Below are 12500 nucleotides of genomic sequence, written 5' to 3' on the forward strand. Positions count from 1 at the left end.
CGCGCGCCGGGGGCAGCAGGGGAGGTGGTGGTGAAGAAGGTGGAGAAGTCAGCTGACGGCTCCACCCTCAGCCAGCTCACCAAGACAGACCGCTTCGCCCAGTCTGGTAGGCCCAGGACACTGCTCACATGATGCTGGTCACATGACACTGGTCACATGACACTGGTCACATGAAAATCTGACTTCCCCTCTCTCTCTCTCTTTCTGCTTTCCTGCCTCCCTCTCGTACTGTCCTATTGATAAATAACGCCCTCCAAAAAATGATACATATGTGCGTTCACCTGCAGCGCCCCATCTTCTGTGCTGACCGCGTAGAGAACCGCTCAAAGCCTATCCAAACAGCTGACACGTGTTTGTTTGTGTGTCCAGATGACGGCAGCCGGTCGAGCCGCAGCACCATCATGGAGGCCAGTTACCTTCAGAAGACAGACAGTGAGTTCCTCCACTCCTCCTTCTCCTCTTCTTCTTCGACGTCAGGAGATGGTGGCTGTGGTCAGTGTCACGTTCAAAGGCTTGTTGTGTGATGCCTCCATCTCCTGTCTTCTCCACAGAGGGGTCAGTTCAGTCCAAGTCCTACAGCTTCTCCTCCTCCTCCTCCTCATCATCCACTAAGAAAGTGGGCAGGTGAGTAAACAGTCCTCAGATATCTCTGGCGGCGTTAGCATTGACCGAGGCATTAAACGAATCATTATAGATAGTTTCACCTATAACCTCTCTCTCTCTGTACCAGTGTGTTTGACCGTGAGGACGACTCCTCGCCTCGCGGCGGCGGCGGCGGCGGTCTGGCCGCCATGGAGCGCCGGCAGGCGGAGAAGCGTAAGGAGCTGATGAGGGCCCAGACGCTGCCCAAGACATCTGCCATGCAGGCTCGTAGGGCCATGATCGAGAAGCTGGAGAGTGGAGGGTAAGGAACCTGGAGAACACATGAGAGAGGGGGGGGAGGGTAAGGAACCTGGAGAACACATGAGAGAGGGGGTGGGGGGGGGGGAAGCTTACCGGATAAGTGTGTACCGTGTAGGTTGCAGAGATTTGGGTTCAAATCTGGCCTTGGCCCTTTGCTGCATCTCTCTCTCTCTCTCTCTAACTTTCCTGCCCAACGATCTGATGAAGCATTTAACGCCCCAAATATATGTATGTAATCTACATCTTTAAAAAGAATAAAAAGGGAGAACGCGTGAACGGTAACTGAGCCTTCTTCCTCAGCCCCGGGAATCAAGCGGTTGCCAAGGTGAACAACGTCCAGCGTTCCACCAGCTTTGGCGTGCCCAACGCCAACTCCATCAAGCAGATGCTGCTGGACTGGTGCCGTGCCAAGACTCGCTCCTACGAGGTGAGCCAAGCCGCCCTGACACCCAGCGCGGCGGGCCGGGTCGCACCACCTCCCTTCCCTCCAAGTCCTTCTGGCGATTAGTGGTTTAATTTCCGTGACGGTTATTTTCCTTCTCTCATTCCTAGAACGTGGACATTCAGAACTTCTCTTCCTGTTGGAGCGACGGCATGGCGTTCTGCGCTCTGGTGCACAACTTCTTCCCAGAGGCCTTCGACTACTCCGAACTGACGCCCAGTAACCGCAGGCACAACTTCGAGGTGGCCTTCAGCACGGCAGAGTGAGTGCTCCTAACGTACCGTCACGTGTTTTGGAGGGCGTCCGTCACACAGGAGCTAACCGACACAATCTGTGTTGTTGTGAGCTGCCAGGTGGTCGACTTCCTGTGACGGCAGGAAGTCTTAGAGGAACGTCTTCAGCGGATGACGTTCCTGACTAGCGTGTGTATTTGTGTGTATGATTTCACCTACATCAGCACAAAACTCTTTCTCCAAGCCAGACGCTTTCCGCTGGGCCAGATTCTGATAGGCATCTGCTGCACCGACCATTCAACACCAACAAAACCACAGCCCAACATTTGACCCCAGAGATAACCATCTTTCCTCGCTTCGACGTGCCCAAACTAACAGACCTCAGGTGTTCCCCTGTACAGCCTCTCCAGGTCATTAGTTCGACCTGAGTAACGTCAACATTCAGGCCTGGTTTAGTGGAATCCTCAGACTCAACTGGGCTGAGCCCCCCCACCTCCCTGCCTCCCTGCCCAGCCTCCCTGTCCAGCCTCCCTGCCTCCCTTCCCAGCCTCCCTTCCCAGCCTCCCTTCCCAGCCTCCCTGCCCAGCCTCCCTGCCCAGCCTCCCTGCCCAGCCTCCCTGCCCAGCCTCCCTGCTCCTCCAGACTGGGGAGGGGAGACAGAGATCTCTCCAGGCCTCCACAGGGATGGATATGTGGGTGGGTGGGCAGATGGGGGGCCGGGTGGGTGGGTGGATTCATAGCACAGTGGCTCCTGAAGGTGTACTCCTCCGGATGTCTGTCTACCATTTTATCCCTTCATCAGTGTCTCTCGCTCCATCTCCTATGGTCCTTGAGGTCATGGATCACCTACTGCTATTTCCTGTTCCTCTCTCAACCTCCACTCTCCATCCATCTGTACTGAGATTGGTGGATACCCATTCCCCAAACGACCACCTGACAGGGAGTAGCCTTGACTGCAGCCCAGCCTCCCTCCTACTTACCCTCTACTCTCCTCCTCCTCCTCCTTTATCGCTCCACCTCCTCTTCTTTTGGGGTCTTGTGACCCTTCATTCTCTGACCTTTCACCTGCCAGTGTTTGTGTCACCTGCCAGTAGAACAGCTGTGATGATGATGATGATGATGAGTGGTGAACACCATACTGGCACTGTTTCCTCCAAACCTCCTCACTGTGTTGCAATGTCACCCTCTTCCTGGGCACCACACACCCCTCTGCCTGAGACACACACACACGTACACACACACACACACCAACATCCCTGTGCACCACCAGTGTGTGTGTGTGTGTGTTGTAGAGTCACTGTAGGATCCTTGTTTTCCGTGTCTCTCTTGTATATGTGGGACTAAACAAAGCCACTTCCTGTTGATGTCCCCACCCCGGTCTCTTGTGTCGGCGCACAGATAAAACGACCACAAATGCAAAATGGATGTCGTCCGACGATCCATTTGCCATTTTTGTGTTTTTTCTATTTGATTTGTCTCTGAGTGTGTGTGCACATATGTGTCATGATGTTCATGAAGCATGTCTACTCATGGATGGGTCAGTCAACACGGAGACTGTAACTTTTGTTGTTTTTATTTTTTTGTGTCTTCTTTCTCTGTCTGTCTTCCTCACCCTGAACCCTTGGATTTGGCTGCTCACCGCTTTGTCCTCTCTGCCTCCCTCTTCGTCCCCACCTCCACCTCTCTCTCTCCACCCCCTCCTCTCTCTCTTTCTCCACCCCCACCTCTCTCTCTCTCCACCCCCACCTCTCTCTCTCTCCATCTTTTTTTCTGTCGTCTTGTCTGTACCTCTTCTCTCTATGTTGCTGTTCCTCTATCCTTCTCCCCCTCTCTCTCCTCTCCTTTCTCCCCCTTCTCTCTCCCCCCCTCTCTCCTCTCCTCTCTCCCCCCTCTCTCTCCCCCTGCCCCTGGTCCTGGTGGGGTGCAGGAGGCTGGCAGACTGCCCCCAGCTGCTGGATGTGGAGGACATGGTGCAGATGCGTGAGCCGGATTGGAAGTGTGTGTACACGTACCTGCAGGAGTTCTACCGGGGCCTGGTGACCAAGGGCCTGGTCAAAACCAAAAACTCCTCCTAAAGTCGCGGTCCTGCCGGTATTACGCTCATGGTGAGAGGAGGGGGAGGGAGGGAGGGAGGAGGGGAAGGGGTGGCAAGCCCACTGAGGAATCTCTCCACGGTGCTGAGATGTGTAACGTGGGGATGGGGGGGAGGGGGGCTTGTGGGAGAGGGTATATGTTTGTTCCACAACAACGTGTAGCTGTGAGTGTGTATACATATGTGTGTGTGTGTGTGTGTGTGTGTAGCCACAAGGCTGAGGTCCAGGCAGAGAGCCAATCAGTCACCAGCACATCTGCAGCTCCACACTTTAAAAGGAGCTGCAGCTTCACAGTGTTGGAGACCCACAGCTTGGAAACTAGGTAGCTGGGAATGAGAAATGCAGGTCCCTTTGTACTTGTGTGTGTGTGTGTGTGTGTGTGTTTATCTCTTGTTGGATTTGGGATCACCAGTGTTTATCGACCTGGAAAATGTCATAATTGTATTGTATCATTGTGGCTCCATAGGGAGTTAGAGAAGTCGCACAGTCCTCATGTTTGAACCTCAGCGAGACAACCAAGTATAGCTTAATTCTGTATCCTGTCAGTTGTGATTTTATTGGACATGCTGAACCTCTGCAGGTCCCATGGTTGAGCTCTGTCTGTCCTATCTTGCAGTGTTTCCCCTCTTCTTCTTCTCTGCTCCTGGCTTGGCAGCTCAGACTATAACTAGCAGAGCCCCCCTCTGCAGAGTGCTGTCGCCAGCGCTGCAAGGCTTCTAAGTAGCTGTCGCCACCTAGTGGTTAGAAGCATGACTTACAGTTTAATTCTGGATCCATCAAACTCGAAATGTTTTCTGGATGTGCTCCGTTTAACTTTTACAGTTTATGAGTTTAGTTTGTATTTAAAAGAAGTCCTAATGAATGTCCCAAGTTGTGAGTGTGAGTGAGTGGGATAGCTATGAACATGAATGAGCCGTAACACTTCCTGAACTGGCAGCCAAATGTACTTGTTTTAAGCATAAGCAAGCTCAAATTATATTCTTGCACTGAAATTAGATTTATGCGGTACACTGCAGTCGATAGATACAACAGACAGACAGTATTTTTTTTCTCTTGGGGGAGTTCTGAGGGTCCATTCCCCCCTTGCTCTCTCCACCTCCCCCCTCTCTCTCCCTCCCATTCTCCATCTGACTACCTTCCGCTCTCCCCCTCCTCCCCCTTCCAGGGCCTACGCTAACTGCATGCCCCTGCTGGAGGTGGAGGACATGATGATTATGGGGAGGAAGCCGGACTCCAAGTGTGTCTTCACCTACGTGCAGTCCCTGGTCAACCACCTGCGCAGGCACGAGATGAAAGTGGCCCGCTCCTTCTCCGACCTTTGACCTGGCCCCGCTGGGGTGTGGCTCACCCCGTGGTCCAGAGCTGGGCCTCCACACCTTCGCACCCCCTTTGCTCCCTCCCCCAAACCTAACACCCCCCTCCAGCCCCCCCCCCCCCCCCAGCAGCTAAGACACTGAGGTGTGATGCCAGTAAGTGCCACGGGGACAGCGTGTTGTGTATGTGTGTAGGTATTGTCATGGCATCGGTATCTGTGTTGACTGTGGTGGCGTCATTGAGGATTCCCCTTCTCTGGAACACACTCCCCTGTTCTTCCAGAAAGAAACCACCTAAGTCTGCTTTTCATACCAATCTTCCTGATGTTTGAAAGATATTTTATACTGAAACTCCAGTTATAATCCATTTAAGTGGTTAGGCAATATTACTCGCGTTTTGGAATATTTCCCTCTTAAAAGCTTACATTTGATCAACGTTTGAAGCAAAAACGCTTTTCATAATGTTTTCACATTATGTCCGTTTTAACTCTGGTACTGTCAAAGGTTTCACCAAAACGGCATGCTTTTTAAAACATATGTACTTGAATTGTTTTAAATAGTTCTCATTTCGTAATTGATTTTGATTATTATTTCTATTTAAGTTTAACTCGTAAACACTGGGATGTTGTTCTGCGTAGAATTTATTTAACGTCCGCGTACGTATAAAGGCTCGACGTTGACTGGCTAAGCTAAAAAACGAAACCCCCGTTGAATCACGATACGGTTCTCTCACCTGAATATCCCCACTTGTCATAATAACTTAGCGACGGAGAATCTCGAAGCCTCACAGTCTTGTTGCACGTGCCCCACCTCCACCACAGCCCGCACTACCAAGCACGTGTTTTAGAGAGTTCTTTATTTATGCTTGGGTCGCGTGTTATTAAAAGGATTCATTAGTGGGTGTTTAGACCATACTCTATACGTTTGACGTTTTAAAGGTCAGTAAATAAGTCTAGTGCTAAATCAGTGAATAGGTAAACCCTCGTAGACTTCTTGAGTCTTGTGCCCAAATGAAAGCTGACTTTCAGCTCAGTCAGTTTTACAAAAGGTAAACGTAAGAGTATTGATGATTGAGGCAGAATATACTTTCTTGAATATACTTTAATGTATATTTTATGAACTTTAGCAAAGGAAGAAAATATGTTTAAGGATCATTTTATTCCACACGTATTTCAACGGTTTTTTGAAATACGTTATTTTTCAAGAATAAAAAAAAATGTTGGTTGTTTTTGTTGTATTTCACTTTATGCTTCTAGACTTTATAGACCATTGTTACTAAATTAAAATATTCCTGTCCGTCCAAGGGCTTCCACAAACTAGTGAATGCTGTACATAAGTTTGGACACATTGTCATAAAACAAGATTCTATACAAACACAGTGAAATGTGAATTAAATTTAAACCAACTATGGAAAATCTTGACTTGTCTTTTTTTGTTGCTTTAAATTGTTTTAAACATTGTCTTCAATGCAGTGTTGTACAGTCCCAGCGTGTCGTGTCCACTTGTACTAAATAGGAAGAAGCTGTACTTTAATAAAGATCTGAAAGTCAGGTCAGAAATGGCACAGATACAAAAAATAATTTGGGTCATTTTTATTGTAACATCAGTTATGACACCCCTCCACTGCTGTCCTCCTGAGTGATAAAACTTCTGCCACAAGAACATGGGTCATCAGCTCCAAGCCAATCAGAACGATTTACAGCCTGGAGCGTCATTCAGTTTCCCAGTGAACAGGAAGTCATAAGCACACACGAGAGAGTCGAGCGGAGACGATGACTCCGTAAGACACCTGACATTCATCGTAAAAACAAACAAAACAACCCAACACACCCCTTGAAACGAACAACCGAACAGATTCTAAAGAAACGTCTTAACCGTGAGCCTAGGGAGGGCCAAATCTGTGCTTCTGACTTTTTTTTTTTTTTTTTTAAGTGCTGAACTAGAACCTGCTTGGCAGACATTTTAACCCCCAAACATCTGTTGCGGGCTACAATGACGAGGCCTGGTCTTGGCTAGGTGAGAGGGGGCTACAGGTCAGAGTGTCCGTCCTCAGACCCCACCTCTGGAGATGTGCTCTGTGTGGGTGAGGGTGAGGACGGGGTCTCCTCGCCGTCTTTGAAGGGGCTGTCTTTGGCGGGGGAGAAGCGGAACTCTTCCGGGACCTCGTCTTCCGGCTCGTTCTTCTTGTAGAAGCCCAGCTGGCCCAGGAGCTCGTTGATCTCGGAGCGGGTCATGTCGGACAGGCCGATGCGCTGTGCAGGGCAGATACATTCATCTCATCAAATGTATGCGTGTAGCCGTTTTTTTTTTAACAAGCTTATCGCAGACGGCTTCACATCTCTCTACGCCTGTCGGACTGCACCTAACCCCTCCAGCTCTCCTCCCCATACAGAGCCGTCACAACGGCTTAACCACTGAATCTGAAACCATTTCACATTCAATCCATTTGAGCAGACGATCTGATCTTAACCGACACAAAGAAACAGTGCACGTAGAAAGTAAAGCAGTAAATCACATCTCCGCTAGCACGCAGGCAGGCGGAGGAGGGGGGGGGGGGGGGTACAGGACTTACATCCAGCTCCTCGTAGTAGTGGTTAAGGAGGACCAGCTCAGGGTCAGCCCCAGGGATGTGCTTCATCACCAGATTGTGGCTCGGGAGGTCAAGGTTCACCACGGGAGATGTGGACTGTGTGTATAGTGAGCTATGGGACACCCTGTGGATGGTGTTTTGTACACAGACGCAGTTGAGTTTCTATCCTAGTTCTAAGTGAGCATATGTTTTGTGTGCTCTTGTTTGACTGCATTAGGAAAAGGATACTAAAGAGGAATATCCAGGGTGACAAAGGCTTTGACCTGTGGAAATAAGTAAATGATTAACACAAAGCACAACACTTAAATCTAAAACAGACACTGTATTTATTATGGTATCGTAAAGCTAAAGGGCTTACCTCTCTCAACCTGTTCAGCTGTCACCCACCACATGACTGAGGGAGAGAGTGAAAGATTAACATAAGGGGGGAAACATTGAATATTAAGTGTAAACAAGTGAATGTTCCACGTGAAGAGAATTAATGTGTCGCTCTGTGGAAGCCTGATAATGGCCATTCATTTGAATCAGGTGTGTCGGAGCAGGGAAAAATCTAAAACGTACAGGACAGTGGGCACTGAAGACCAGGATTGAAGACTGCTTTAAAGTACAGTTTTGTGGAATGCCCGATAATCCGGATTTGAATTACTGTACAGAAACCAAGAGGTGGAAGGGATAAAGCTGCAAAAACGATCACAGGTGTGATCCATCTGGGATGCACCGGGGGCTACTTGCTACACGGTCTCTAATGAACGGGTATTGTCAGGTATGTAACTTGAGAACTTCGTCTCATTTTACTGACACGTAGCTATAACACTGACCTATTCTCATCATGAACACAACAGATTACCCTGGTTGTTGGTTACAGTTTCTCAGATAAATACGGAATCTTAAATACTTCCCAAACTAATTGGATATTTCCTTAGTTTAGATCTTTAAAACGTAATGCCAGGCCCGCGCACAAACTGGATGGAAAACAAAACTGTATTCAATGTACTTATATATGATTGCAAAGACATAGATGCTGTCCAGCTACTTGAAAACCGTTAGCTCTATAAATATTTTGAATGTCAAACCCCTATAGAAGCAAGCATACCGAAAAGGGTCTTGAATTCGTTTCCAATACATTAATGTAACATCTTAAATGTAGGATTACTGGGCTTACAAAAGAAACAGAACGCGATATAGGTTACCGTACCTCCACCTTCGCTTTTGCGAGACCATCCAGTTTCTTCAAATCAACATCATAGGCCGACAGACAGTGGAAAAAACTAGCGACGACGAACCACAACATGGTTTGTCTCTGCTTTGCGTAGGGCGCGCTGAAAGCCCGGTTCTCCTTGCTTGTTCAGGTCCTCCACTCGACCTGAAAGCAGGTGTGGGTATGATGAACAAATTGTAGCAACTGGCCTTTTAGTCTACAGCTCTAAGGTGATGCTCGGCGAAGTGATGTCCGGACCTTGCCACGTCAAACGCTTCCTCTTTACGTCGGGCGAAGGAGGGGGGAAGGGGGGCGTTGCTCATTGGTGAGTTGCAACCGGTGAATTAAACAACCCTCGGGTGAGAAACGAAAGAAGTGTTTCGCCCAATTGGGATTGTAATACCCATAGCGTTTTGTTAGATAGGCTACAGTTCCACCTTCAACAACAACAAAAATCCGATGGAAACATCCGGGATACAAAGGATAGGTAAGGCAACCGAGACTGAATGCAATTGAACCATCTCACTCCGAGAAGGGTCCAACTGCTGAAATATGAATTCGGTGGTGTTTAAATTTCAGTAGGCTATTAAGTACTAAATGCCTTTTAAAATTAAAAACACTGATTTGCTTCCATTCTACTAGAATATTTTTTCACATGCAGATTTTCAAATGTTGCTCAATTTCCGTAGACGCCTTGAGTTATTCAGGAACCTTGTCCGCTGCCTTGGGGTTAAGCGGCACTTCTCTACACTATACCACTAGGAGGCACTAATACTTCGTTACGTTTAGATTAACTGTGTCTTACTTCGTGCTGTGGACCTAACCGACGGAATCGGTTGCATAGTCTTCGTATTTTGAAGGGCATAGATTTACATTGTAGTTTGTCGTTAAATCGACGGCGGACGCTGACAACATATGCATACCTTTCAGTACGCTACTAATCAGATGAGGGCGGACAGTGTCGTGTGGATGATTTGTTTATGAAATGCATGTCGCCTGTGCCAAAAGTAGAACATTGTAATACTCCACTTAAAACAGCACCTGCTCTGTGAATGCCGATAAGGAGAACAAGTGTCAGGTCTGATCAACATTGAAGCCGGGGGAAGTCTCCTTTTAAGATCTCAACACAGTTACAGTTCGTACTGTACCTGGTCATACTCAGGAAAGGTTACGCCAAACAAGCCACGGGCGGTTTTACACGAGATCCATTTCATATTGAAGGATTCCTCGCCGTCTGTCATTTGATCATCTTGAAGCTTGACGAAAGAGGTAGGTAAATGTAGAATTGAGGATTCTAGAAATCAATAATTTGTAGAACTGCTTACAACAGCAACACAACATACTGTTGTGTATGTTAACGGTCCTGGTAACCATGTAGCATCATGTCATTGGTCGCAAACGTGCTAATGCATTTAAGCATTTTCCTAAACATGACCACTACTAAACATTTAATTGTGATATAATATTGTACATTCATATTGAATGTGGAATGAAATCTGACCATGGTCTTCTGTACGGATGAATACACTTTGTTTTCTTTGGTTACCGAGGCTACACATCATTTCACTAAATCCTGATAAATTATTGATTCAATTTAATGTTTACTAATGAGCCATACGTGCACTCAGTGTTACACGTGTCTGCTGTCGTTTGGTCAGTATCTTTTGGTTTGATCCATTCCACGAATTACGATTATTTGGTTTCAAAACATCTTGTTTGCGGAAATGTGACTCGAGTAGAATGCCAGTTGTTGTTTATCAGGAGGTTATACTTCATCCCTAATACACACACACACGCGCGCGCGCACACACACACACACACTCATGCTCATCAAACATGCTCTGAGAGATCAAATCTGCTACTGTGAAACACTGAATTGAAATGACCTACAATTGTTTTTTCTTTTTTTTAGAAATTGTCCTTGAAATAGGAATGAAAAAAAAGGCCACAAATGACTGTGGCTGGCCTCATTCAATTTAGGCTTCAGTCATCGCATCATCTAGCCTACATTTTACATTATCTCCACAGTTAAAAGATTTTTTGGAGTAGTGTTACTTGATTAAAACCCATGTTATTATGATCGTGACTAGGATTTTTCCTTTTGGCAAAGGTTATTTTGAAACGCAAGCAGTGCTGTTTTTATACTGAGATAGTGTTGATGACACCCATAGCACATTATCACTTCTCTCTAACAGGAACCATTATTCTCCGTTCGTTTCTATTAACATGACAGCATCTTCTCTACCCAGACACCCACATGATTAACCTCCTGTTTACCCTGGATGAGGGAGGACAATGTGGATGTAAAAACACTTAAAAAATAAAAAGTGAAATAATAAGACAGTGTATCGCTTGGCGGATGTATAGTGACGGTTCGTTTGAATCCTTTCTGGATTCCAGAGTGCTGATTGGTGGAGAAGTGAGGTGTCTTCAGCCTGGAATGTGGTCTTGTTATGGTTATGGCTTGCGGGTCACATTCAGCTCTGCTGAAGTTCCGCAGTTCTATGGGCGTATGTGAAGCCCTCTGTGACATTGCTTGTAAAAAAGGTCTATAGAAATACATTTTGATTTGATGCCTCTTGTAGAGGCTCCCATCACAAAGCACAGCCCCTCTAAGCTAGGGATCAAGCACTAGTCTGTAAATATGTGTTAGCATTTTCCTGGTAACATGCTGCAATCGCTGACACAGTTTGTCTTGGGAGAGGCCTGGGTCGACTCCAACGTCTGGTCGAGATTAGACACTTGGGATTTGTCCCCTCCAGGTCATGTGATCATTGTAAAAGGTCGAAGGTCGGGTTAACGGGTGACTTTTTTTTTTTCATGACCCAATTGTCCATTGATTATTAAGTTGCACGTACACACATACACACTCTCTCTCTCTCTCTCTCTCTCTCTCGTTTTCTGTTTTCTGTTGTTCCATCCTCTGGCATTGCCCTTTTGAAGGGATTTCATATTTCTCATTAAACAGATAGCAGCAGGGCAGGAAGGAACTCTTGGGCATTTAATTGACTTCACTTTAAGATTGCGTAAGCCTCTAATTCCGTGCACATGCAAGAGTGGTGCTCCAGTCACCCGGCCCCCAGCCATGGCCTCCCAGTGTTTGGAATCCATTCACACATGTGACTGCATCCCTCCTTACGTTTGCTATCAGCAGCAACCGACTGCTCAGCTGTAAGTGACAAGACGAACCCTGTCTTCAGACCCCCGTCTGAAAGGATATCAGGCTGAGGAATGTTTGATGATTGTGGACACCCTGGGAGACCTCCTGAGAGCAGCGCTGGCTCTGAGCCGCTGTGTCTGAACGGCCGTGTCTGGGGAGCAGGGTTGACCTTGAAGGGAGTCAGACAATGTGAATAAGCTGTTAGTCGCCCGTCTCCCCCTGGCTGGTCTCTGAGCCACTCAGCTGGGGCTGTGGTCGGCTGGAACCTTCTGTTGACTACCGTTCCTAACGCGCTGCCTACTGATGTGTTGCTTCTGCGTTTGTGTGGTGATGTGTAGATCCCCTCTGTCTTTCACTCTCTCTTTTACCCTCTCTCTCTCGCTCTCTCGCTCTCTCTCTCAGTTTTACCCTCTATCTTTCACTCTCTCTTTTACCCTCTCTCTCCCGCTCTCTCTCTTTCTCTCTCTCTCTCAGTGTTATCCTCTATCTTTCATTCTCTCTGTTTTACCATCTCTTTCTCTCTCCCACTCTGTTTCCCTCTCTCTCCCCTGCCCTCCCTCTCACTCTC

General features: G+C 47.5%; 3 protein-coding genes across 3 annotated transcripts in view; 2 read left to right on the forward strand and 1 right to left on the reverse strand.

The window, feature by feature from the left end:
• smtnb (smoothelin b) overlaps positions 1-5096 on the forward strand; it is a 53000-nt gene extending 47904 nt beyond the window's left edge. The window contains 7 exon segments of the mRNA XM_084695131.1: positions 1-106; positions 370-432; positions 552-624; positions 731-904; positions 1204-1330; positions 1456-1607; positions 4837-5096. The exon segment at positions 1-106 is cut by the window's left edge and continues 74 nt beyond it. Coding sequence (XP_084551257.1) covers positions 1-106; positions 370-432; positions 552-624; positions 731-904; positions 1204-1330; positions 1456-1607; positions 4837-4993 — 852 coding nt within the window. The 3' untranslated portion in view covers positions 4994-5096.
• Positions 5097-6561: 1465 nt separating this feature from the next.
• Positions 6562-9064, reverse strand: selenom (selenoprotein M). Its single transcript, XM_084695130.1, has 5 exons — positions 8770-9064; positions 7933-7968; positions 7803-7837; positions 7557-7635; positions 6562-7236 (listed from the first exon to the last, which is right to left on the reverse strand). Exons 1-5 carry the CDS (start codon positions 8863-8865, stop codon positions 7012-7014), a joined length of 471 nt encoding a protein of 156 aa, XP_084551256.1. The 5' UTR covers positions 8866-9064; the 3' UTR covers positions 6562-7011.
• A 771-nt stretch (positions 9065-9835) lies between these two features.
• The window catches only part of inpp5jb (inositol polyphosphate-5-phosphatase Jb), an 18370-nt gene continuing 15705 nt past the window's right edge, over positions 9836-12500 (forward strand). The window contains exon 1 of the mRNA XM_084695128.1: positions 9836-10041. The gene's annotated coding sequence lies outside the window, so the exon portion shown is untranslated. The remainder of the gene's footprint in view (positions 10042-12500) is intronic.

The sequence above is a fragment of the Hypomesus nipponensis genome, chromosome 28 (genome assembly GCF_054491055.1).
Source record: "Hypomesus nipponensis isolate SF chromosome 28, ASM5449105v1, whole genome shotgun sequence".
NCBI lineage: Eukaryota > Metazoa > Chordata > Actinopteri > Osmeriformes > Osmeridae > Hypomesus > Hypomesus nipponensis.